The 25,889-nt window shown below is 43.5% G+C and overlaps 1 protein-coding gene across 4 annotated transcripts in view; it reads right to left on the bottom strand.

The window, feature by feature from the left end:
• Nucleotides 1-11,553, bottom strand: part of GOLGA3 (golgin A3) — a 30,372-nt gene extending 18,819 nt beyond the window's left edge. For 2 of the 4 annotated variants that reach the window (XM_030501047.1, XM_030501046.1), the window contains exons 1-7: nucleotides 11,239-11,553; nucleotides 9,034-9,392; nucleotides 5,360-5,641; nucleotides 4,361-4,473; nucleotides 3,146-3,837; nucleotides 1,828-1,939; nucleotides 268-574 (exon numbers count right to left, since the gene is read on the bottom strand). In XM_030501047.1, coding sequence (XP_030356907.1) covers nucleotides 268-574; nucleotides 1,828-1,939; nucleotides 3,146-3,837; nucleotides 4,361-4,473; nucleotides 5,360-5,641; nucleotides 9,034-9,166 — 1,639 coding nt within the window. In that variant the 5' untranslated portion in view covers nucleotides 9,167-9,392; nucleotides 11,239-11,553. The remainder of the gene's footprint in view (nucleotides 1-267; nucleotides 575-1,827; nucleotides 1,940-3,145; nucleotides 3,838-4,360; nucleotides 4,474-5,359; nucleotides 5,642-9,033; nucleotides 9,393-11,238) is intronic. The other 2 variants (XM_030501048.1, XM_030501049.1) reach the window with 2 other exon arrangements.
• Between the last annotated feature and the right edge of the window lie 14,336 nt (nucleotides 11,554-25,889).

Genomic DNA, 25,889 nt, shown 5'->3' with positions numbered 1-25,889 from the left:
ACAATTTTCTAAAAACCATTAGCCCGTTGTCAAACAGTTACTAGACTGAACATTTATAACTTCTTCTCCAAGCTGACAGCGGCAGCTTGCAAATTGTGGCACTTTTGTGACACAAAAACGAAACACATCTTAAAATTCAAACCATTATATTAGTATGACATCAATGAAACAGATTAAAGTTCCTTCTTCCTGGACTTCAGAATTACATTGAAATAAAATTATTTATGGAATAACAACTTTTGAAGATTGACATTTCCATCATCCCACCTGTGCTGTCTCTGGTGAGAACATTTTTTTGCATATCTTCAACCTTCAGCAGGAGTCTTTGGTACTGTTCCTCTGCTAACTGCAAATCATTATTTGAAGAAGCCAAACTAGCATTCTTTGCTTCCAACGCATTTTGCAGGTCAGCCATTGCGCGTTCCAGATCCCAGCAAGACTGCTTTAATGTGGCCACTTCTGAGCTCAGAGATTCCTGCTTCTGCTGGCTGTTTTGGCTGTGCTCCATCTGCGCTTGAAGCTTCATGTTCAGAGCTGCCAGTTGGGCTTGTAGCTCAGTCTTCTCTTTGAGAGCCTGTATGTGTCCAGAAAAATCAAAATACAGAAGTCTTGAGAGAAAATACAATAGTGGCTGACTAAAGAAGATGCCCTACAAAATGGCTTTGCTAAGGCAAAGACCACTTGCTCATAAAAAATTCTTTTTTACATCTCACCTACCAGGTATTTCAAAAAGTCAAAGAAAATACAGAGCAAAGCACAGACAAGACATATGACATTATATGTCAGTAACCATGTCAGAGCTTTTAGTAAGACACATTTCTGCATTGTAAGGAAGAATACTTTTTATTATATGTGATATTACATCAATCAATACAAGGAGAAAAATACAGCCTTATAGACACTGCCACCATTATTCCAGATTTATCATCTCCTAATATGACTTTAACCAAAAAAACCACAAAGCTTCTGTGAGAAGCTGTTAGAAGCTTCCCCCATGTCTGATGGAGCCAATGCCAGCCAGCTCCAAGATGGACCTGCTGCTGGCCAAGGCTGAGCCCATGAGCAACAGTAGCAGTGCTCCTGAGATAACATATGTTAAGGAAGAAAACAACTGCAGAAGAACAACAGTGGAAAGAGTGAGAATATCTGAGAGGAACAGCTCTGCAGACACCAAGGTCAGTGAAGGAGGAGGAGGAGGTGCTCCAGGCTCTGGAGCAGAGATTCTGCAGCCCGTGGTGCAGACCATGGTGAGGCAGACTGTGCCCCTGCAGCACATGGAGGTCCACACTGGAGCAGGGGAAGAGTGTGAGGAGTCCTCCCTGCTGAGGAGGAAGGAGTGGCAGAAACAACATGATGAACTGACTGTGCCCCTGCACTGCTGGGGGTGGGGGGTGTGGTGGCAAGGAAGTAGGGAAATCAGGAGTGAAGTTGAGCCTGGGAAGAAGAGAGGGGTGCAGGGAAGGTGTTTTTAAGATTTGGGTTTATTTCTCATTATCCTACTCTGGTTTGATTGGTAACAAATTCAATTAGTTTCCCCAAGTCAAGTGTGTTTTGCCTGTGACAGTAATTGCTCAGTGATCCTTATCTCAACGCATGAGCCTTTCATCGTATTTTTTCCTCTCCCCTTCCAGCTGAGGAGGACAGCGATAGAGCAGCCTTAGTGGGCACCCAGTGTCCAGCCAGGGCCAACCCACCACAGCATCCTTGTAAAGTACCTTATTCAACAATGTTTTCACAAAACACAATTCCCACAAGTGATGAGTACGAGGCTCTTGAAAATTAACATATTGATATAATTTGCTAAGTACATTCAAATTAATTTTCTACCTGATTAGCTTCTAGTGAGAGTGCTTCTAGTTGCCCTTCAAGTCTCATCTTCTCCTTCAGAACCTGCAACATTTCGTCATGAGTTCCTGCGATAGAGCTTTCCATAGAAACACTGGAGACAGAGACAGCACATACACAGTTAAAGGGTTAGAATACAACACTCATCTGCTTGAAATGAAGCTGAAATTAAAAGGTACCTAGTCTCCACATATGACCTACAATTTAGGACATTTTTTCTGGCTTTGTGACGGATCCAGAATACTGCAGAACAACCTTCATGACCATCCAAAGAGATAAAGAAGTTATATTCATGCTAAGGTTTTATACATTAGCTTCCTACATTTGCAGCAACTACAATCTAGTGTGGCACCCACATATTTGTTATTTTACAGAAGTGCAATGGTTGTCTTCATTATATTTTCTACCTGCACATCCCATTATAAGCAGACAAATGGACATAATGGGGACACAAACCCTCCACAACTATTGTCTGCAATTGCCTGCTTTAACGTGAAAATGCCTGAGAAATACCAACAGCTGCTGCAAAAGAAGGAAGAACAGGTATTTTGTATAACGGATTCTTTATGGTCCTTCCATGACATACAGCCAAGGAATCTACAGAAAAAGATCTCTCATTACTGTAAGAATTAAGTCTAAGCTGGAATAATTGTCAACAACTGATTTTACCTTAACATCTCAGGGCATTATGAAGAAAAAAAAAAAAGTAATTTCAAAATTAGCATGTATAAAACATGCAGCTACAGACAATTGATCAGGGCTTCAGTAGTTGTCCACTTGCTTGCTGAATCACAGTTTAATACCTACCATCTACACAAAAGGTTGTGAGACTAAGTAAATCTCATTCTAAAGGCTGAAGAAGATAAGAGTATCTAGGACAGGACTCTTGGCATTTCATGACTCTTTGAGGTCTGAAAGATATGTGTGTAGATCAGGAACAGGATGATAATAAATATCACTGAGTCAGTTAAGTCTACACATTCAGACTTTAAACACCAATGCCACATCAGGGATACAGTGAATGAATGCCTGCTTCACAAGTAAATACAGACAGAAGCAACTGCTAGCAGAGCATTTAAAACACAGTCAGTGGCAAAAATATCTTTCTCTAAAGATATACTTAGGAAATGGGTATTCAAGTGAGGTGACCTTTCAGTTTCGTTTAGAATCTGTAAGTTACGAACAGATTTTATCACGAGTGTAAGTTAAAACTGGATCTGAAGTTAGTAGAAGAGTAATAGGGTGCCTAAAGAGAGTATAACGCCTAATAATGGCCTCGCTGGACGGTGATCTTTCTTACCTGCTAGAAATACTGTCTCTCCTACTCCGTACTTCCCCATTAATTTCTTGTTCTTGGGCTTGATGCTCCACTGCTGCAGCCTGTAGCACCTCGCTGATGGAAGGAAATTGCCCCATTGCATCAGGATGTATCTTCTGACCATTTACTGTATATGGAATACCCTGTCTGCCTTCTGCATTCTGTAAACTGTTATACAGCCCTTTTCCTGACACACTGCTGTAGGTAGAGCTGTCACTCTCATTTCCATCCAGCCTCATTCCCACTTCACTCCCATCAATCTCTGAAACACTATCTTCTGCCAAGGAGGAATTCTCTATTCGATCATCTGTGTCAGAGGGTAGACTAATCTCAGAAACAACTGATGTTGGACCACTTCTGCTTTGCTTCAGAGTCCCACCAGATAAATCAGTAGCCACAAAATTCCCAGTAGCATTTCTAGAGCCTGTATCTTCAGTTCTGTAGTCAGCCAAGGACCGGATCTTACTGGCCTTAGATTTTGAACTTCTTCTCTCTTTTGAGGATGCTGGAAGTCCCAGGCTACCCAGTTTTGGCCCCCTGGGGACACTGGTCCGCAAAAAGGAGTATTCTTTTGTCATTGCTACAGTGCTGGCTCTTGGCAAGATTTCTGGATTTAACATCAGCTCAGGATCTAGGGTGCTGGAGGGCCGGTGTTTGGATGTAGACTGATTCGACTAGAAGAAGCAGAGAGTCAACAATAAATTCCAGAATGTTACCTTCGAACTAGCACCAAATACTGAAGTTCTACAGCAAATATGTAAAGCTCTAAATTACTGTTTATTTAGTGAACTCCTACATTATTAAATACATGCATCATTTCATAAACAAGGTAAATTACACCAGCAATCAAGCAAGGCTCAGTATATGCATGTTGAAAATGATTAAGGTAGACTCCAAAAGCTAACTGAAAATAACAGGAAAATTGAACATCTGTGTTACTTAAGTTTTAGGCTTGGTTCAGCCCCTCACCCTCCGCAAATGTACCGTTTTGTGCATTTTTAAGTAGCACAAAATGGTATATTACTGATGAGGTGAGAATTAAATGTTGTATGTTTGGAAGGGAAAAAAAAAATGTTTTCTCACGTTTGAGAAAACTACTGAATGTTTAAAGCAGAGAAAACAGTAATTTAGAGCACAGAAATGATAATGTTTTCAACCTTCTCAACACTGAATCTTGATCTGCTGTGTGGTACTCACTCTTTCTTGATGTCTCTTCACTCTGTATTGTTTGAGCTGTTCTTCTAGCCGTCTTCTTGCTTGAAGTCTTATTTGTTCTTCTTTCTCCAATGGGAGTGAAGACTCTACTGAGCCTGTAAGTAAAAGGTATCTTTACAGTAAAAGAGAAACTTCCAACACAGGCAAATATGATACAAAAGAAAAAAGCCCCTTCTACCATCAGCAACATGCTTCATGCTTAAGCAAGGAATGCAAGGAAAGCCCACTGGCATGCACCTCAGAATGCCCTCTTCTGATAAATCCTTGTGTAAGCACTGATGAAGGCTGCGTGTTTCCCTTGCTCTGTTTGTAAATGCTGTAGGTCCTCCATGTATATATGACAAGAGATTATACAGCAAGAACATAACTACAAGTGTCATTTAATCTTACTGTCCTGCACTTCTGACAGTACTAAAATTATAAAACTAAGCAAGACCTACACAGTCTACTAACTCCCTACAGGTCAGAGGAAGATGTTCCCTGGATACATTTTCTTACTCTTTGATAACTCACATTAAATTTTCTGGTAGTAAGGTTTTTTAAAAAAACCTCATTTCAGAAAACTCCTGCAGCAATAGACACCTTAGTATGAAGGCTTCCCCCTTTTCTCCCCTTTATTGCTTTTCTCTTCCCCCCTTTATTACTTAGCTTAAAATCACCTGGTTCTGCTGTCATGTCTTTTTTTTTTTTTTTTTTTTGTTACTCCTAATAATCAAGAGGATTAGAATAGCTTCAGCCCCAGAAAGCATACATTCCCCTCCAGTGTAAGAACAGTTTTTAAACAGTAGGGCACGTGCCTTAGCTGCAGCAGAGGGTGGTTTACTGAAAGAAAATGAATTGTAGTTCAAAGTAAAAAGCTTTCTGCAAAGCCGAAGTTTAGTCCAAGCTTAAATGATGTTACAGAAGTCTAGAGCCAGGCTCAGAGTAAAAAGCTTTATGCAGCAAGAGAAAGCAGGGGCACCACCGTAAACAGATGCTTACACAATTCAGTTTCTTGCATGGGAAGACTTAGTTTGAGAGACTGCAAAGCTTCTTTTCTAAGAACTATGCCCTCAGCACTAGTTCCCTGAGACTTCCTTAGGCTGCCATGGAAACCAGTCACACCTGGGGATGACTCTTGACCCTGTGCACTGCTGGTGGGGTCAAAAGATACAGGAGAGTCAGGGAAGAACGACTCTGGCCCATTCTGGCAGGCATCCACTTTGCAGTTTATCTCCAGACTTCCCTCTTCATTTGGCACTTCACTGATGTTAACACTGGTAGCTGGAAAAGAAAGTTTCACTGAGCTACACTTTAAGCCACTCCATTTATCTGCACACCTCCCCCCAAATACACTGTTGCCTTCAGACTGTAAGAATAAGGAAATTGCTAAACAACAGCAACTGGCAGGAGACACTTTATAAAGAACTTTTGATTCTTCATTTTAAAAGACGAGGAGTACCATTCATCTGCTTTACTACGTTACCTTCAAGCAGGACCGCAAAAATGATCATAAAGTAGCTTCAAAACCTCACATGGGTTTTTAAATCTTATTAGGTTTAGAAGCACGAAACACCAAGTATAAGTAATGTGATCTGTGACACACTGAGTGGCACCCTACTACAAATAAGACTCAGCAACTGTGGGCCTGTGCTGAATGATTCAGCTATTTGGTATGCTGCTGGGCACTGGGGAGAAAGCATCCACCATCCCACTTCCAGCCTGGGCCAAGCAGAGATCCTCAATTTTAAACAAAGTTCACATGTTTTCAATTAGGACATCTTCATCAAAAGCACAGTAGCAAAGCTCTCATGTAGAAAAATAATAAATCTACCCATTAAAATGCGATTCAAGAACCACTTTAATGCCAATTTTATCCCCACTTACTAATATTTGATTTTTCTCTCCATTAGGAAAAATGCATCTTCAAAACCAGTTCAAAGCTTCACAGGTTTGTATTCTGGAGTTCTCACACACTTCTACTTCACTCGGCTGGGGGCTACTTACACTTAGGAAACTGTTGCTGCAGCAGAACTGTGTATCTAACTTTAAAGGCATTATTATAGCTCTCAAATGAGCTGAGTACTGAAATAGCCACTGCCTTTCATTCCCACACCATGTATCACTGGAGTAACTGGAACTCATTGGAATAATATGGAAGATTTCATTACTGTTTCATAAAGTTGAGAAAAAAAATATTGAACATTATGATCACAAAGTATTTGCAAGTGGAAAACCCAAATTTCCTCTTTCTGTTTTTCCCTCCTATCAGAGCTACAGACTTAAATAACCAGTTTGGGTTTTTTTAAGCCTGCTCAAGGAAGCTGGGGGGGAGGGACAGAAAAAAACCCCAACAAACCAGAACGGAGAAACAGATCCTCCCAAAACAAAGTGTTTCTAAGATTCATATGCAGAAATATTTTGTAGCCAGGAAGTCAGTTACAATTCAGTAAAATTTTAATTACTGATTTAGGCCAGCCCATTAACATATTGCTACTAAACTTTCCCCTCCCCATATAATGTATCACTACAAACTTCTGAAAGCAGAATAATTAAAAAATAAAGCTATTATTCTCCACTAAAGTGGTCTTCACGTACATGGAATTAAATAAGCTGTGTGGAAAAAAGGTACCAGGAGGAAGGTAGGACTTCTTAATGTTTTCCCTTTTGTTATTGAAGAAAGCAAAAAGTTTCCTTTCAAGCGCAGTCAAATTTCACTTCAGAGTGATTTGAAAAGGAAAAGATACATTTCCACCCCTAACCATTTGTTCCCACCTCTGCAGTGCATCCTCCCCTAAGCCGGCACAGATGTCTGTACAGCGAACCAGCTCAGAGGAAACGGAACAAGGAAACTGAATGTGGGTAAAAATAAAAAGTTCTCAGCCTCATGTTGCCAAATCTCATCAGCAATCTGAGATTTCAATTAAAGCACTTTTGAGTATCTTATCTGTCATGCAGAGAACATTTTCAGGCCATTTTAGCTCAAATCAGTTCTCTGATTTAGTTCACCATGTGGTCACAAAAACACCTGCAGGCACAATGGAAGGTATGAGTGCAACAAAGACACAAAGGAGGACAGAGGACAGGATTGCCTTCTTAATGACCAACCAAAGTCAGAATTTAAGGCATTTTAAAACTAAAAGACTGTCAAAACCAAGTTCAAAAATAGGTATCAGTGCTCATAATAGCCACAAGAAGCCAAAAATAAGAAGATACCTCACACATTCAGAAATACTGTTTCTGCCCATCTTTCAGAAGCTGCAGCTATTACTGCATCAGGTTTATACTTTATTTACATTTTTATCTTTGCAACTGTGAGTCGTGTACATATACAAAAGTGATGCTGGAGCAAAATTCTGGAAAAATGGTTTCCTGGCAACTTCCTGAGGCCATGAGACACTCAGAATCTAAATGCTGCCTTGAAGTAAAGTAATTTAATTGCAGTAGTGTCAATACAGCTGCAGTTTTTTTAGAACAGTGGGGGAGGAGATGCAATTAGATTGAAAACAGTAAAAAGACACACTACCTATTTGTAAGCCACAATTCAATTGTTTGGATGATGTCCAACACAGGAGAAGACAGGAATGCATTATCTCCAACTTCATAAAAGATGAATGAATCATCATATAACTACACACTGCCAGACTGATAATGGGCAGTGTAAGAAATGCAAACAAAATCTTAGGTCTCCACTTTCTTACCTGTGACAAGATGACAAATCTGTGGTACAAGAGGAGGGTGGAGGACTAACAACTTAATCACATGATCCCCTCCTTTTATATAAGGAACCTCTGTACTTTTGTGTATCTACGCAGCCGCAACATAAATACCTCCTCCACCCATCTACCACCATATCCTTATAAACCTGTAGTGGAGACATGAAGGTTTCAATTCAATACAAGGAAAAGATTTTTACTATGAAACCAGTTAAGTACTGGAATGGGTAGAAAGGCTGTTGAACCTCCCTCTCTGGAGATTTTCAGAATTCAACAGGACAAGGCCATGAGCAACCTGATCCAGCTTCAAAACTAGGTCTGCTCTGTGGCTGAGGTTGGACTAGATAACCCACAGAGATCCCTTCCAACCTAAGTGTGACTCTATAATTTACTCAGATCAGTGTCCTCTGAAGTTTCTTGTAAACAGCTGCATGATTATTTTATTATAAAGCTAGCCTACGTATAAAAGTTATTTTGAGATAATTTGGGGGGTACCTGCCAGCATCTCTCTTCCGTAAACAGAAGTTTAGGGAGACTTTTTAAGTACACTTTGGGTTTTGCCTAGTCAATTTAATTTATTAGGAAATTTTCTTTTGCCAGAACAAAGTACTCCAGTCATGAGCTTACTCCGTAACAACCATTTCAGAACTGTTAGTTCTAGAGAATTTCAAGTATATGCTCTTGGAAACACTCTCAGAAAACAGAGTAACATCCTGAACAACACACACTCAACCGGGAGCCAACAGTACTTCCATTAATAGTTTCGTTTTGAAAGATTAAGTTTTAAAACAAAAGACAGTTTTCCCGTAGATAGAGCCATAGCCTTCACCAAACCTGCTTAGAAGTTCTGTACAAGAAATTCCTGACCTCAAGGAAAAAGGTCCTTCAGCATCACCTGAACACCAAAACAGAAGATTGTAGAGAAGCCTTGGTAATACTAGGAAATTATTTGGCACTTACTGTTAACTTCATCTGCTGTAACTGGCAAATCTGACTTGGCTTTACAATCCAAAAGTTCTTCAGAGCTGCTAGGGGCCCCATTACTGCTTCTATTCTCCAAATGAACATCCTGCTGAACAGATGAGGAGTCCATGGTAAAAATGATCCAGATCTCTAGAAAGTTTTTCTTCTGAATAATTTGCTTCCAAGTGAACTACCAAGTCCTGTTTCTCTCCATCCGCAACAACAGCATCAAGATGTTACCCAGGAGCACAGCTCTGAGCTTCACAGCTGTTGGTGTGCAGCAGGCAGCTGGTAATTCCAGGAGATCATGAAAACAGCTCGCCGCCAAAGTTGTAATCATCAAGGAGCTGCATCCTCTAGAAACAAAACGTAGTAAATATACAAACATTTCTTAGAGCTTGGAAGATATGAGTTAAAAAGAAAGTCATGCTCACAGATTACTCACCAGCCCAACTTCAACACACTGAACCAGGACACGGGATAGCAACAAATACAACCAAATGTCCAGCGTTTGTGAAGGAGTGATGTGTTTAACAACTGTTTTATTATAACTTTTTTTAAGTACCATTGATACACCAGCATAATGATGCAACAAGATAATATTCAGCTCGACAAGTGATTTAAGATCTGTGTCTCTTTTAATGGAAATGCCTCTTTGGCGTCTGCTTTAAGAAGTGAGCCAGTATTCAGAGGAGCATTTTGCTCTGTAAATTAAGAGTCTGGACTTTCATACCACATATTTTATTTCAAGGACCTACTCCCTTCAATAACTTTAGTTCTAATGCAGTATGGAATTCAGATTATTTTTTTAAATTAAATTACATCATTACTTGTCTGCAGAGCAATGAGTATGTACCACAGTACAGAGCTGCACTACTGATTACAGCATGCACTGGCAGTCAGAATGGGTCCTGGGCTGCAGTTCAACACTGCCTTCTCCTGTGGCCAGTCAAGAGGAGGATTCCCAAACACAGCCTGTAGACTTTGCAAAAGAGTCTCCTGGCATTCAGGTCTTACCTTTGGGTATAGACTCAGCCAACTAATACAATCTGACAGAAGCTGTTGTACAGAGTCACTTCAAGCATTTAAGTTTTGTTCAAATAGTTACTGATAGCTTAATTCAAATTACAAAATATTATGGTTCCTATTTACTAATGAAACAGAAATCCCCAGTTAAAAAAGGGGGGAGGAAAGGGGGGAGTGTCAAGCCAGGAATATTTTAACTGCATTTTTACATGAACACAAATATTTTTAACAACATTCCTTCTGTTTCTCCAGAGAGTACTTGTGTAACTGCTATTTTACCAGACTGCCCTGGTCACCCAGCACCACCAGCAGTCATCTCCAAACCATTACTGGAGCTGCTAACAGCTCAAGATACACAGGACTCGACGATTATGTAGGTGACCCTTATGTAGGTGAGTTGAAAAGAAGCCAGAAACCTGAAGCGCACTTCCAAAAGAGAAGCCTCCGCCAAACAAAGAGATTATTACCTTCACTGAGATTTGTTACCGAATTTAAAAGCTTTTCTGTATAATAAAGCTTACAGTAAAACTTCTGGAAGAACAGCCATTGTACGACAAGTAGATACTACACAACAAGACACAAAGAGGTATTACAGACAAAAGGAAGCACAATTTGGACTGCTTACACCTTGGCAAAATCCACCCAACATTAGACGGTGTGTTATCTTTGCCATAAAACACCTTTTTATAATCAGGGCCACGAAGAACAGCTTTCTCCTGTACAACCCACTCACGAATATTAGGGTTAAAGCACTTTGGTCTCAGAGTCCTTTTGTATCTCTGTGCTGAGCACACAGATGTACGCACGCCACGGGATCCGAACAACCACCTCACAGGGAAAGGAGCTGTACAAAACCAGCCCATTTTGCTTAAAACACCAATAACCAAGAAAGCAACGGAGCCCAGTCACAGACCGGGGAGCCGCCCGGCGAGACTGGAACCGGGTGCCTCTCTGGGGCGCCGGCAGAGAGACCCGAAGGCCCGGGGCCGAAGCCCACAGAGCCAGGCCGGGTGGCTCCCCGCACCCCGGCAGGCCGCGGAGAAAGAGCGAAAGCCGCCCCGAGCGCACCCCCCGGGCTGAAGCAGCGCCCGGCCGCTCCCGACCACGCCCGGGGGGCACCGCGCCACAGCCGCCGCCGCGCCCCTCCGCCACCCTTCCCGCAGAGACCCCGCAGACCTGGGGCCGCCCGCCCGGCGCCGGCTCCTGCCCGAGACGTGGCGCTGCCTCCGCCGGGAAGGGGAGGGGAGGGCGCGGCGGTGCAACGCGGTTCTCCCTCCCCGCCAGCCGGGCGCCGACACCGCCGAGGGCCGGACCCGGCGCGGACCCCTCCGCCCCGCGGCCGCGCTGCCACTGCCCAGCCGGGCCCTGCGTCCCTCGGCCGGGAGCCGCGACGGCCTGGTACAGCCGAGGAGCCGGCCGGTGCCGCCCGGCCCGCTGGCGAGGCGGCGGCTTTTCCGGACGGACTCTTCCGGGAGCGGAGGGAGGGGCAGCGCCTTACCCCGCCGGGCTCAGCGCAGGGGCCAGCCGGGGCGGCGAGGCCGTGTGTGCGCTGAGGGGAGCCCGCGGCGGGGCGGAGCCAGGGCCAGGCCGAGGGCACTTACCGGCGGCAGCAGACTTGCATGCATTAACCTGTGCGCGTATTAAAAATGACACCTGTGTATAACAGCGATGCGCCCCTCGCAGCCTTCATTGTCTGATCATTCACGTTCCTGCACTAGTGTTGCCACTGTCTGGGTTAGCCAGGGGAGTGCAATGACACGTCCTGTTAACACACTCGCAGTGTTCCTGTGGGCCTTTCCTCATAAATAGGTCATTAAAAGTTTTCAGCATCTTTCTGGCATGGGGCATCCCAGAAGTTCTGCAGGGTACTGGGACCTGGTGGTCCGAGTGGTATTTCGCACCACTGCTTCCTCCTACGCTTATGTTGGTGGGTTTTGCTTTTCTAGATTTTTCCATTAGTATAATAGGTTATCTCGTTACATTGGGATTATTTGGGGGTTGCTCGAGAGTTTATTAGTTGGGTAGATTTTACTTCTAACCTTGACAGAGTCTCTGTATGGACTGGAATGTTGTTTAGTAAATGGATATGGAAAACCAGACATATGTGGAAGGTGACAAAGCTGCCCGCTCTCCCCGCCCCTCGTTCCTCCCCCCCTTCAGAAAACTCTGAATATTTTTATTTTCATAGAGAAAAAAGTCATCATATTGTCATTCTAAATATAATTGCCAGGTAAACATAGTCTGCTTTTCCAAGTATTCCTCTTATCAACCTATCCAAATCAGCCTTAATATGAACATGAAGCCATGGAGCTGTTTCTCTAGGAAAACATGAGGCTGTTCAACAGGTCAGGAAGATAGTTAAACTCAAAGCATCAGCAAGTCTAAATTGTTTAAATTGCAAACCTGTTAACCGAGCTCCTGGCACATTGCTGGTGACAGTAACTGGGTGTTTTCCTCCCCCATTACGCAGAGGTAGCCCTTGAGGCATGATTTGGAAGAGAACATTACAAAGTAATTAAGGAAGAGGACTATTTTCAAGTGCAAATGCATGATGTGAGGGAGGCTAGCAAGCCCGACGATCAGAGATAGTGATTAAATGAGCTTGATCAAGAAGAACTAGTGTGTGCCTCAGCACAATCTTCATAGAGGGTCTACTGAATGAAATGTCTTTTACTGTTCACAGATCCACAAGCACAGTCTCAGTAAGGGATCTGCACAAGTATTTGGAGAGTACACTTGGATTCAGAGAATAGCAGCCTCCTGCTGTTCTGCCACCTGGGCTAGGTACGCGTAGGAATGGGCAATCTTAGGCTGTGGCTCAGTACTGATGTGGCCTCAAGTTTGACCTTGGCTGGGTGTACATGTTCAGCACTGAGCTTGTAAACCATATGCGGGATTTGTATGGGTAAAGGAGAGCTGAGTAAAGGGACGTTAACAGAATGAGATTTGAGAGGAATCCCCAAGAACTCACGTGTATGAATGAGTCTTTCAAATTCTTTAGTAGTGATCTTCACTGGGTAGTCCTCCACAGAAGATGTCAAGGACCATATGGTGAAGAAGACTTGAATGCTTAATCTTCGTTCAATCCACTGCTTTGATATTCTTTTAAGAACATAAAAAGTTGGAGTTTAGCCTCTTGCAGAGAACTCAAGGACCGTTGAGTCACTAGTGCAGCTGTTCAGTTGCAGTATTTGTCTATGTTTGCTTCTTGACTTTGATCCCATCTCTTTAGGACAATTTATTGCTTGGGTAAAGCTCCAAAGTATGCCTTTTTTTACTTATTAGTCTGCCACATGGCACCAAGCCCCCCAGCTACAGGAATAACCACTTGTTTAGAGACTACTGCCCAAGCATGGCGCAAAGCTGCAGCAGGCTTAAACAGGCTGCCTGAATGAGAAAGAGAATCCTTCATACTGAAAGATATCTATCATCAGTAACACAAGTTTTAGCACAACAGGGGAATGTGGTGGTAGTTGTTTGAAAAGCCAGAAAAATTGTCAAACACTAACATAAATGAGGCCTTTAAGTGCAGGGATTCCAGTAAATTCATAGGAGACTTGTTTGCATAAACTGCAGTCTCTGTCTCCAGCAGAGAAAGCGCCTATGGCTTATCCCAAAGTCTATCCAAGTTCCTCTTGCAGAGCACTCTTTTATTCTTCAAATATAAAAATCAGAAGGTACCACAAATGAGTCCTTTAACCACAGCTGGCTGCAGCATTCTTTCACCCTCTAACTAGGCTGTGTGCAGGAGCTGTCGTGCCGCCTTCTCTCTGAGTAAGCTCTCTCAGACCTTAATAGGAATAGTCTTTTTCAGGAACCCAGAGGGCCTTGCCCCTAAAAGGGGAAAGCAAATTTATTCAGCTTTGTTCTGACAAAACAAAAAACAAACAAACAAAAAAAGGACATATAATTCCAAATTAAAGATTTGAGCTAACAATTAAAATTAACAGGGAATGACAGACCATTTGCAGAGTTACCTATCCCGCAGGGTATTCCTGTAAGCTGTGTATGTGAGAGAGCTGCAGCAGCAAAAGAGGAAGAGCTGGGTAAGAGAAAGGCTTCATACTCTGCAGAAGCAGAGGGTGGCACTCTCTGCACAGTGCAAAACTGTGTGGTGCTTTCCAGTTACAGCTATTATAGCTACAAACATGTTTTTCTAAATATTTCCTTAGCAGAAATACTCTCCAGCAGTTGTTCTCTAACCACTGAAAACACCATGTTCCAATTCCCTGTGCTCACTGCGTGTTTTTCTGCTTACATATTTCTATTATTTGGTGTCACTCAGTCTGCAAAAACTTCATTAAAAAAGAAACCTGTGCTAACCACATATAAATAGCTCTATTACTGGCAGACTGCAACCAGGCTCAGGCACCCAGCCCTCCTCTTACACCCACTGAGGAAAAAAAGTAATTTTGTGTCAAATACGGACTATGGAACTAGAATTCAGGTAATCAGAAATGTGCTTTATGAAAGATTGTCTTAATATTTTATGTATTTTATTTACTTATAATTGTTATTTATATATGTGAAACATTTATATGGCATTCTACCTAAGCAGTTTTTCGCATGTCTGTTCTAGCATGGACAAGTACTTAGTTACTTTCCTGACTCGTTTCTATAGATAGGAGAGACACTCAGATGCAACTGTGGCATGTCTGGTATAACAATGTAGCCCAGAATAGATTTAATCAGTCTCTACATAACAGAAGGCTGGGAAAGATAAAAAGCCACGTTGTGTGACCAGAAGGTTTGCAGATGAGAGCTCTTATGTACAGAGAATAAACTAAGATTTAAGGCCTTGTCACTGAAAGTATCTTGCCAATGCCCTCCTCCTGTTTAAAGCTGGATTCAGTTTGGTCACACCAGCTGTTTTGAAAAACAGAAACTGCTAAGAGCTGCATTCATTTCTGTGGGACATTCCACTACAGCGTCCCCGGGTGTGGAGGGCTCCTTTTGGTATCAGGATGCCTCACATATTTAAGGAAATTAATTCAGAAAGTTCTCTTTCCATGTACCTCTGTGTGTGTGAGAGAGAGTGCATGGAAATTACTGGGGTTTAGTGGTTTCAAGCTTAGCTTTCCCACAATAAATGATTTTTGCTGCCAGCCTGGAAGCATTAAGTTTCTACTCTTTTTTTTTTCCCCCTGGAAATTACTTTCCCAGCCTGGGGCTACTGGTTAAGAAAGTGCTGCCATTACACACACAAGTCCTATCCACTAACTTCATAAATGGCACTGGTCCACTGAAATGGAGTGTTTGCTGCAGCATTTCAAGAGCCCCCAAAATGGCATAGTACAGTGGGTAACATCGGCCAGTCCTTGCTAAAAGAGCATGGAAACCTTCAATTTTTCAACAGGGAACCCAACAGAGAACAGAACATTTACTTTCTTCAAGATGTCTCAATGACTGTGGAAGAGGCTTGACCTTGTCTGTTCTGGCATGTGCATGGCTGCACCTGCATCTCCCCTCCCTGATGCACGGTGGGACTGGGATACAACTCTGATCTGGGCTGTGTGGCAACTGTGTGAGAGGTGGAGCTGTAGAGAGTGTAAGAAAGGGAATGAAGAGTAGGCAGAAAGCAAAGACCCTTTTACCCTTCAGTCCTTTCTTGATCCTTCCAGTAAATCTATCACTACTCTGCCTCCAGCTGCCTTGCACGGTTGTCTAATGGACAGCCAGGACAGACATCAGGGGAAGCCAGCTCACCATCTAGGTGTTCCCTGGAAGGGGCATTAGAAGCCCTGCGTACAGGCTCAGGGCACTGCTTGCAAGCTTGGCTTCATGGCTGTTGCTTTCAGTGGGCAGCTAGACACCTTTTCGACTTAGTCTTCCATGCTGCCTGGTGTGGGAAGTTGTTGGTACCTGTAAAAGGTCTCACTGCCTGCTCAAAGAGTGAGCTCATAAGTATAAAACAATCTTCATAAAAACTATGGTTTGAAAGGGTCACCAATCTGAGCTGAAAATACTTATAAGCAGACTACTGTGAGTTTGATCCTTAACTCTAGATGCTAAGTCATTGCTAAGCCATGTGATGAAGTGTTGTGTGGACAGGTCCTGCTAGCAAAGGGATGCTGAGATAAGGGAACAAAGATGTATTGATGGAATTTGCTTGGTCAAGAACAGACTAAACACAAACGTGAGAAACAACATACATTTGTCTGTGCTACGCGCTCAAGGTCTACAGCTTGGAACAGTAGTACAGCCCACACAGCAGCCTCTTTGCCTCGAAAGGATTACGGGTGCCTGCACTCAGACAACCCCTGGAAAGGAATCCAAATAACAGGGATGTAAGATCCTTAAAAAGAGGTGCATTGCTAGACCTGGGCATGTTCTCTCTCTCTCTTTCATTTAGATATTTTTATATTATTATTCCATCCCTGTCCAAATGAAGAAAGAATCACTGAATACCCTTTCCTGCCAGCTAGTCCTTGACTTACATCCTCAACAACTGTGCATTAACATCAGGAAACAACTGATGGAACCGCTGTATTTACTTCTGTCACACTGAGCCTTGTGCAAAAGAAGTAGATTTCTTGTTTTACGGATTTTTCAAAGCTTAACATACATTTATGGTGACATCCCCCTGAGATTTAACTGAGAGTGTTAAGAAAAGCAATGCACCACAGCACTATGCTGCAGACCAGACTGCCCTTCAGGCAGGAGTGTTCTGCTTGGAAAAATCCCTTCCTTCTCAGAAAAAAAAAAAAGAACTCCTGCCATAGATGCCAAGTGTCCTGGGTTATGTTTTTGTTCAGAATAGATATATTGCAGTTACATATTCTACGCTTTCTCAGTTGACAGGTAACTCAAACAAATATTACCCAGGAGGAGCAAAATGTAAATTTGACCATGAGCAATCACAGCAAATAACTGACAAGGTCATAGCCTAGGAACACCATTTACACAGAATTTGCCCTGAAAAGAGAAAGATGAAATAAGAATCAGCTGCACAAAGAACTATTTGTGTCTTCTGCCTTCACTGCAAGAAGAATAAACAACCAAATTAAGCTATCAAGATATTCCTTACATGTCCTTCCAGTGAAGGGCTATTTCTACATTAGCAAATGCAAACTTCCCATGGCAGCAGCATGGTCCGAGAGGACAGTGAGCAGTTGGAACCCTGTTCCTGATTCCCTCTCAGCCTTGGGCTAATCATGTTACTTTTTTCTAGGTGTCCATGGTTTGTTCAATAAAGGATAACAGGCAGCTTCACCTCACAAGCACTGCAAGGATTACATGGATATCTGTTTCACCTCTGGGAGTCAAGCCTCAGTTTCTATAGACAGGACATCAAACCCACGGAACAAGGTGAATAGCCCTGGATTACACAGCGTCAGCGCACATTCAACGCAAGGCTGCTGCCTCGGTGCCTGTGCCCAGCCTCTCCTGCTTTCATTACAAAGTACGAATTCAAGACATTTCTTCCAATATACACAATGAAATGACAATATGGAAAGTCAAATAAAAAGTATATTCATTAATTTATATATATATATATAAAGGTTTTCTTCGACACCAGACCTCCAACTTCATGCTTATTATATGCACCCACTTGGATACCAGATGAAGGTATTATCCTTTTTTTTTCCATTGATTACTTTGTCCTCTGAAAACCAGGTTAATCTCTGCTTTTTGGGAAAGAGGAATTCAGGAACTGGGATGCCAGCACAGCCCAACAGCCTCGCTGGTCCACTGCCCCTTTTCCAGTAATGGCCGGCACAAGAATTTTTTGGGAAAGGTGTCAGATACCCTGTAGCAACCTGCTGCTTGGCAGGTTCCCTTCCTATGTCAGACAGATCTGGATCTGCGAGGAGTCCCTGTGCTGCTTACTGTGAGGGGGTTACCAAGCTACTAAAAAGCAGCTCCAAGCGTAAACCCACAGTATTTTATCAAATACTTTTCAAATAGATTATTGCCACTCTTTATAAGAATTAACTGCAACTAGCAATGTATGTTCACTGCCACCTGCAAGGACAGAATAATTTTTGGTTGCTGGGGACTGTGGGACTGCCTGACACACATTGCACTGGATGGGGTACGGGGAGGGGGTGTTCTGGAAAACCAGAAAGCTACCACAGAAACGAGGAGTGTCCCGTGCCCTCCCATGATCTCCAGAAAGATCAAGTGGCTGTTGTACCTTGACTGCTAGTTTTCGTGCAGCTCCTTCTCTTTGGGCTCCCCAGGATGCCCAGGAATATTCTTAGCTTCATGCTTGGATGAAGCTGGGGTGATTTTGCCTCCTTGGAAAGACCTGAGCCCTTTCCCCGTTTCCCATTCCTCTAATAACTCACTCCCCTGACTGGGCTCCAGGGTCTGGCCGTTGACCGGAGCACCAGCCAGGTGCAATGCCCGGGGCAGCTGCCCTCGCTAGTGCCGGACACCGGCCCCTCCGCCTCCCCGCCGCGCCGCGGGACCAACTTTTCCCGCAGGAGCCCGCTGGGCTGCTCCGTCCCCGGCGACTCCCGAGCCCGGAGAAGGCACAGCCCCGCGCACCCCGCTCTGCTTCTGCCCGCAGCGGGGGGCTCGGACCAGGCACCTCCGCCCCCCGCCACCCCGGGGAGCCCCGCCCGGTCCCCGCCGAGCTCCGCGCCGCAGGTGACCCCCCGGGGGAGGGCAGGGGCCGGGAGCGGCCGGGGGAGGGGGCGAGGGGCGGGGAGGCCGGGCTCGGGGGGTCGCTGTCAGCGGCTCGGCTCGGGACACGGCTCGGCACGGCGCGGCTCGGCAGCGCACAGCTCGGCTCGGCGCAGCGCCCCGCGCCATGCTCCGGAGCTGCCCCGGCGCGGGGCTCGTCCTGGCGGCGGCCGCCGCGCTCTGCCTCGGCGGGGCGGGAGGCAAGGTAACCCCCGCGGCACCGGGCACCCGACCGCCCCAGCGCGGCGCGGGCAGCGGCAAACTCGACTGGGAGGGGGTGCCCGGGGCTCGGCGTGCGTCGGGGAGGGGGATCCGCCGGGGCGAGGGGAGGCACCGGGAGTCCCGGGACGGGGGGTGCAACCGTGCTGCCGGGACGAAGGATGTGCCGCGGCTCCCGGGAGGAGGGATGCAGCGGGGCTGCTCCTTTGCTCCCCTCGGCCCCTGCCTGCCCGGCGGTGGGGCTTGGGTGAGCCTCTCCAGGGCTGTCTGGTGACTCGCCCTGGAGTCCGACAGGCACCGGGAGACGCGATGCTGAGGGGGCCTGTCTCTGGTCACCGTCTTTACCGCGATACAGCCAGACCTGAAATCCGGTGCAAGCCCCGTGGAAACCGATAGAACAGCATTTCCAGCAGAAATTGGAGCACTTGCCCAAAGGCAGCCCTAGAAAGGAGCAGCCTGGCATAAGAAGTCCAAACAAACCACCCCGTATTACTGTCCCCATGCTCTCCAGTCTTATGCACCTCGTCTGTACTACAGAGAACAGGTAGACCCTGCAAATGACAGCTACAGCTCTCAAAGCAGGGATCTTGGCACAGGCTGGGAGCCACTGGGTAAGCACTGGGGGAACCAGGGTAGTGATGGAAAGGCAGAGAAGAAAACAGTACCCCAAAACTAGGAGCAGTCACAGAGCAAACAGTAGCTCAGTGCTTTGGGAAGGGTAAACAGTCCTGGTCCTGCTGAAGTGAATGGCACTTTTCCTGTGGACCCTGACAGGAGCAAGATTTGTGCTTCTGGTAGAGATTCTCAGATCTATAAAACATGAGCCATATTCCATATTTTCCATATATTTATGTCTTTCTTATGTGTATATATATAAACAACAAAGGTGGGGGTTGTTTTCTCTGGTGGAAAACAGCATTGTAATTCTGCCTGCTACACCAACTCCCTGCCACCACACATATGAACACAGCACTGACTTCGTGGTTGAGAGGAAGATGGTTTATCTCACTCTGGCATCCTAGTGAAGATAGCTATAGCACGAACTTCTGAATTAAGCCACATTTCTGGCACTGAAGTACTGAGTATTAACTTCACAAAAGTGCACACTTAAACCTATTCAATTGTACAGTTGTGGGGTTTTGTCTTTTGTTTCTCTTTTAACTCAGAATTGCATTGTGGAACCTGCAAGCTTACTCTCATCCAGCTGCATATTTCTCTTATTAAACTACATAACTTGCCTGCTGCCCTCAGTTATTATATTCTTCCTGTGCTAGTTGTGTTCTAAGTTTGCCTGTACAGTCACTAGATGGACCAAGTATTAGCTGTGTGGTGTGCTTTTGGGTGTGAATGGCATTGATGGGCACTGAATGCATCAGCAAGCTGTATAATTTTTGCTTGATTTTTCTTTTTAATATGTTTCCTAACCAGCTTCTGTTGTTCTCTACCTCTGAAATCAGAACTGTTTGATTTCCCATCAGGCAGTATCTGAACTGAAGTACTGACCAACAGCACTATAGAAAAAGAACTGCCTCTTTAATGAAGAAGCAACATCCTCCTGCATATTTTCCCGGACTTGACTTCTTGCTGTGCCAATTATTCTTTTGATCACATGTTGTCTATAGTCTCTTAACATACTGGACAATTTCTTCTGCAGAATGAAACTTAGGCATTGTCTGTGGCTTCGTTTCTAAACATGACATGAAATCTGTGTGTGCAAATAGATGTGCGTGTACATCTCTTGCTCCCAGGTTCTTTTAAGTTATTTTTTTAAGTTGCACTTGCTCTTCACTCATCAAGGACTGCACTATGTTGTGTAGGCTTCATTATTTTTATCTTTTTTTTTGGCTACATTCTGATAGTGTTGCTATGCTAGTAAAAAAAATACACATCCCACTCAAAGTTGGTGGTTCAAATGTAGTTCTAGTTAGCAGTTGAAAAAAGGTACGCAAGGATTTATGAGAAATGAATTGTCTTCTGGCTTAGAGTTAACAATATAAAACCATAACAGAAACTCCCTTGGCAAGGGCAAAGTCTGCATTGAGGTACAGGAAACGGAATTGTTCTTTTCATCTGGGAAGATGGTCTCTGCTGCTCAGAGCTGAGGAACTTTGGGATGCTGTGAGGTTGTGTGGATGTTTGAAACATGTTTTGTGGCAAAGTAGAACTCTCTCTGGAATCCTTCACTGAGTACTACAGCAGTATAAAAATAGGAGTTAGATCAAATGAAAGAAAATTTGAAGATAAGGTATGCGATGTTTCCTTCTGTGTGTCTGTATCAGATGAAACAAGATGTGCAGACAAGTGGCTTGTTTATCCTGAAGGAAGAATGTAAGCCTGATGAAATAATAACAGTCAAAATTATGTCTCTGTATGTCCATAAAATAGAATCTGTTTAAGCAAATCCCTATGGAGAAGGTCTCTATGTCAGTGCCATCCTTCATCTAGTATTATTCTATTCACTTGCTGGCTTAAAGAAAAAAATCAAGCCTTTCTTATTCCTTTTAAGAGAAGAAATCTTAGCAATCCTAGACCCTCCAGTGAAAAACTTAAGTCCTGCTCCCAGTGAGGACTATGGCAAAATTCCCGCTGGTTTCAGAGGGAGAAGGATCCTTCCCAAGATCAGTGAAGGATTGAAAAAAATAAAATAAATCAACTACTAAAATATGCACCTCAATTAGCAAAGAATGTGACCTGATTAGTAAAGTGTATGAAATTTCAGCTATTAAATTCTACAGCTCCGATCAACAAAGCACGCTGCACAATTGGCAATGTATCCAGAATCCCAACTACTGTACTAGTCTCCTACCAGATCAACCAAGCATGCAGCTGAATCAGTAAATTATGCAACTGGAGCAGCAAAATATGCACTTCTGATTCGGGGGGGGGAAGGATGTGGAAAGTCTTAAATGTTTTAAATTGACACACAATAGGTCTGTTTAGAAATCCACCTCTGTCTAACAAAAGTGGAGGCAAAATATATAACTTTTATCAAGTATTTCCAGACAATTGCTGGACTGAAAATGTATGTCCCTCAAACGGCTCAGTGTCTGCTAGCCGCAGCGCTGTTCTTTACCAGATATCCTGCACATCTGGTTCCAATCCCAGCTGCTGCCAGGTGTGGGGGTTATTTTAGTAGCACTTTAATGGGATTTTTAGGTCCAGGTAGCTTTTGCTTTATAGGTCACTGTAAAGAAATGTATATGCACACCAGGGTGTCTTTCTGTATCAAGAAACGAAGCCAGTCAAGACAAATAAGGCACCTTCAAAGAATCTAAAAGTTTTGTTGGCAATGAGCTTGATATGGATTCATCTCTTCACTGTTTGTGAAGTACTCTCTGCTTTAGGAGAGGAGAAATGTAGGTCTTTCCTGTTTTCTTTATATCTTGATTAATTGCCACAGCTGCATCCTATTGTGTTTACAATGTACCTTGGCATATATTTATTGCACAGAGAGTTTGTGTGTCTGGCCAGCTTGGGGAGCAGCAATGTTCATATATTCTGAAGCAGTAAAGCAGCTCCTTCCTAGCTTGTGCGTATGTGCTTTAAAAATCCAGCCATAGTAGCTGGTTCTAATCTTCAGAAGTTGTTTTTGCTTTGAATTACTATTTTTGTTTTATACAGAAGACCTGCAGGTTGTTCTATTTTCATAAAGGTGCAGTTCCAGGATTTCTATAAACTACCTTTTTTTTAATGTCTGGAAGTAAACTGTGTTACACTGCCTGTGCTCAAAGAAGGCGTGGGAATTGCTCTGTTTTATTGCACTGTTCACTGTAGTACTCAGAAAGCTGAAACATTATTTGAGTCTAAGAAATATCTAGGCTTGGGGTTGTTTTTTGTTTTGTTTATTTTAATCCACTACAGTTGGTACATAAAACTGGCTTGCATTGAACGTCTTATTTACAAGATTTCTGCGTCCTTTCCAGGTCAGTTCAGTGAATGATCCTATTTAGTTCTTTTTCCTGTTTAAAATATTTCCTACTGAGTTCCAGAGCAGTGCCCTTAAAACATAATTGATTTGGGTCATTGAACCTTTATTTTTCATGCATGTTAGTTTGCATCCCGCCACTGGTCTGACTGGTATTTCAATTAGAAAAACGCAGGCGGATTTCTCCTAGAGGCTAAAGTTCACGTGGAGTCTCTGGTGAAATAAGATCCTGAAGTACGTATCCCTGGAACTGGGCAATGATTTGTAACTTTTTTTTAATTCTCTGTCTGGCCAGAATGTTGTAAATCTGACACTCTCTTGTTAGCTTCACGCTAAGCAGCAATAATGTCCACAGTGTTTTAGTCCTGATAATTCTAATTACTGAAGCACTGAAGAAGCTGAAAGCTGAGAAGATGGACAAGGCTGGCCTCGGGTCCTGCACAGCACATGGGACTCTCTCTTTGTAGAGCTGAACCATAATTCTCTCATTTGCCAAGGCCAGCAATGCAAGCAACAGCCAAGGTAAGAGAAGTAAGCCAGTGGCAGAAGATTCCTGGAACAATGCGGGTAATCTTTATGCAGAAGGAGCTAAAAGAGTGCACTACCGCTAGAGATGCCATCCTTGGGAGGAAAACGCTGAAGTCATTTTTGTTTCTTTACTATCTAAGCAGGTTGAAGCAAACAATCCTGTTGCACTGGTTTAAAAAGATCCAGCAAACAAACTTTCCTGTGGTAACCAGCAAACAATTACTATTCTCCCCACCTGCTTCTTTGCATGACAGATCAGGAATGGTGGTAAAATGTTCAAGTCTCTTTCTTCCTGCCTATCTTTTTTCTTAAAAAAGAAGAGAACTTGTGGCATGTTTGGTACCAGAGAATGGCTACCCAGCAGTAGTGCAGCTAGATCAGGTCTGGTATAGCAACCCTTTCCATTACACACTATTATTATTAGTCTATGCTGACCAGATATCTCAGGTCTATAAATACTAATAAATGATAAATATTAAGCTTGGTGTTTAGATAATTCCTTGAGTATGGGAAGTACTAAGTAGGAAAATAATCCTCTTCTACTTGTACAAATCCCTGGCGAGAGGAGGGAGCAGTAGGGACAGGGCACTATAGGGTCATGCAATAATATCTGAAACAATTGTACAGAAGTAGGAAAAAGCCTTAATGGCAGCCTTAGTTCTCAAACTCAGTGCAAGAACATCATAATTCCTCTTACAAGCTCTCAGGGGCAAATGGCCTTATGGTTCATTTTGAATATCCTTACTCATATAATTGGCAATGAAAAGGAGGTTCCAATTTTGAGAGGAAAAAAGGCTAATTTGCCTATATTTTCTTTCTAGAATTCTTGGGGCCTTACTGGAGCTCACAGAAGTCATCTGGGACTTCAGGAGAACATAAATCAGGCCATAAGTACTGCTGGCTTGGATTAGTAATGATGAACATTGAGTACAACATCTGTATCTGGCTTTGGGTGGAGTCCTTTCATAGTAGAAGAGTTGGTAATATTTTTACAGCACCTTTCATCAGAGGATTTCAGAGTTTCACAAATATCTAATTAAAGAAACTATGAAACTAAGTGAAATCTTTAGTACTGGGGGAGTACAGGCAGTACCATTATGCTTCAATATAAAGCAGGGGTGGGTGGTGTTCAAAGTGGCAAAACAAAGGCAAATTTGCTACATGCAAGCCATAACCTGCTGTGCTATCTCATTTTCATCTAGTATTTTATTCTTCTCATTTCTTTATATTAGCAGCCAGGTTGCAACATCAAACCAGCTAAACAAAATGGGCTGGTACAAGCCTCCATTCAGAACTACTGTCAGTTCTGAAAAAGGGAGTTTTGGAATTTCACTGATCTCTTACTGATCTGTTTCCACAGTGTTTCGTTATTCTGTTGAGGAATAGCAGGACTGTAGCAAGGGTCAGGTGCCAAGGATGCCAACAAGGACAGCTTCCTGAATACAGGAGATCTGGGATGAAATGCCTCTCAAAGTCCAATGTGATCCAGATCCCAGAAAGTTGGTTGCTCAGCCTTTCCAAGGAGGGTGTGCCTGCTCTGTACTGTACTTCATTTGGGATTAGCAACAGGAGATCTAATCCACTTGTTTTACCTAAATCTAGCCCTCTCCTGGTCTCGCTTAGTAAATATTTCACTATTTTGAATGAGTTTTCTTAAAATTTTTATTAAAGGATTTTTTTTTTTTTTTTCTGGATTTGACTTAAAATGTGGAGCCTTTGCTGTTAGAAAGGGGGCTTGAAGCCCAGGCTGCCCATCCCTTTGTCTTCGTGTCTGTGTTATAGATCTGCATGGGTGAGCAGTTCAGGTGAATCCAAGACATCACTATTTGAATACAAGGGCCCCAAGGAATTGTTCATCAAGACTAACTTCAAATGCAAGCTAGCAGGCTGAACACTTTGATTTGCCTCTAAAATCAACAGTAACTTATCACAGGTTTCCTGGCTGAAACTTGAATGGGGAAGAAGAAAGGATGTCTGCAAAGCAGATTTATTTGGAAAAATAAACTGCTCACTGGTTGCGGCCCTGTAACAACAAACCCAGTGCTTAGTTTTTCCTCTGGCTGCAGTATCTGTGATACTTTTTTCTGCTTTCTCCCACACCCTCCCTGCTGTGCCCTCATGGTCTCTCCTTATGTGTAGGCAGTAAAGTAAAATTTACAAGCATCCTGCTCTCTGAAATCCTGGCAAAGGTGGAGTCTTGGAAATTTCCCTTTGCAGAGTGCACAAGAGGAGACTAATCCTGGAATGAGGTGGGGAAAAGTGCTGCTGTTTGTATACCATCCAAAACTAAGGATGTTCATCTAGACCATAACAGACCTCTGAATGGCCAGTCTCAACCATAGCAATGGCTTATTTAGGAGCTTAGTTAAAAACATTACATGGAAGGGAGAGGGTTTTTCTTTGTTTGCTTTTTAATGATCACTCTCCATGTCTTCTGCATAAGCCCTCTCACCTGCTAGTGACACTTAGTGAAACAACAACCCAGTACCTAAAAAGTTCCAGTAATAAGTCTGCAGCATATTAG

Source organism: Strigops habroptila, chromosome 11 (assembly GCF_004027225.2).
Source record: "Strigops habroptila isolate Jane chromosome 11, bStrHab1.2.pri, whole genome shotgun sequence".
In the NCBI taxonomy this organism is placed as follows: Eukaryota; Metazoa; Chordata; class Aves; order Psittaciformes; family Psittacidae; genus Strigops; species Strigops habroptila.
This window is presented reverse-complemented; position numbering and strand designations above follow the sequence as displayed.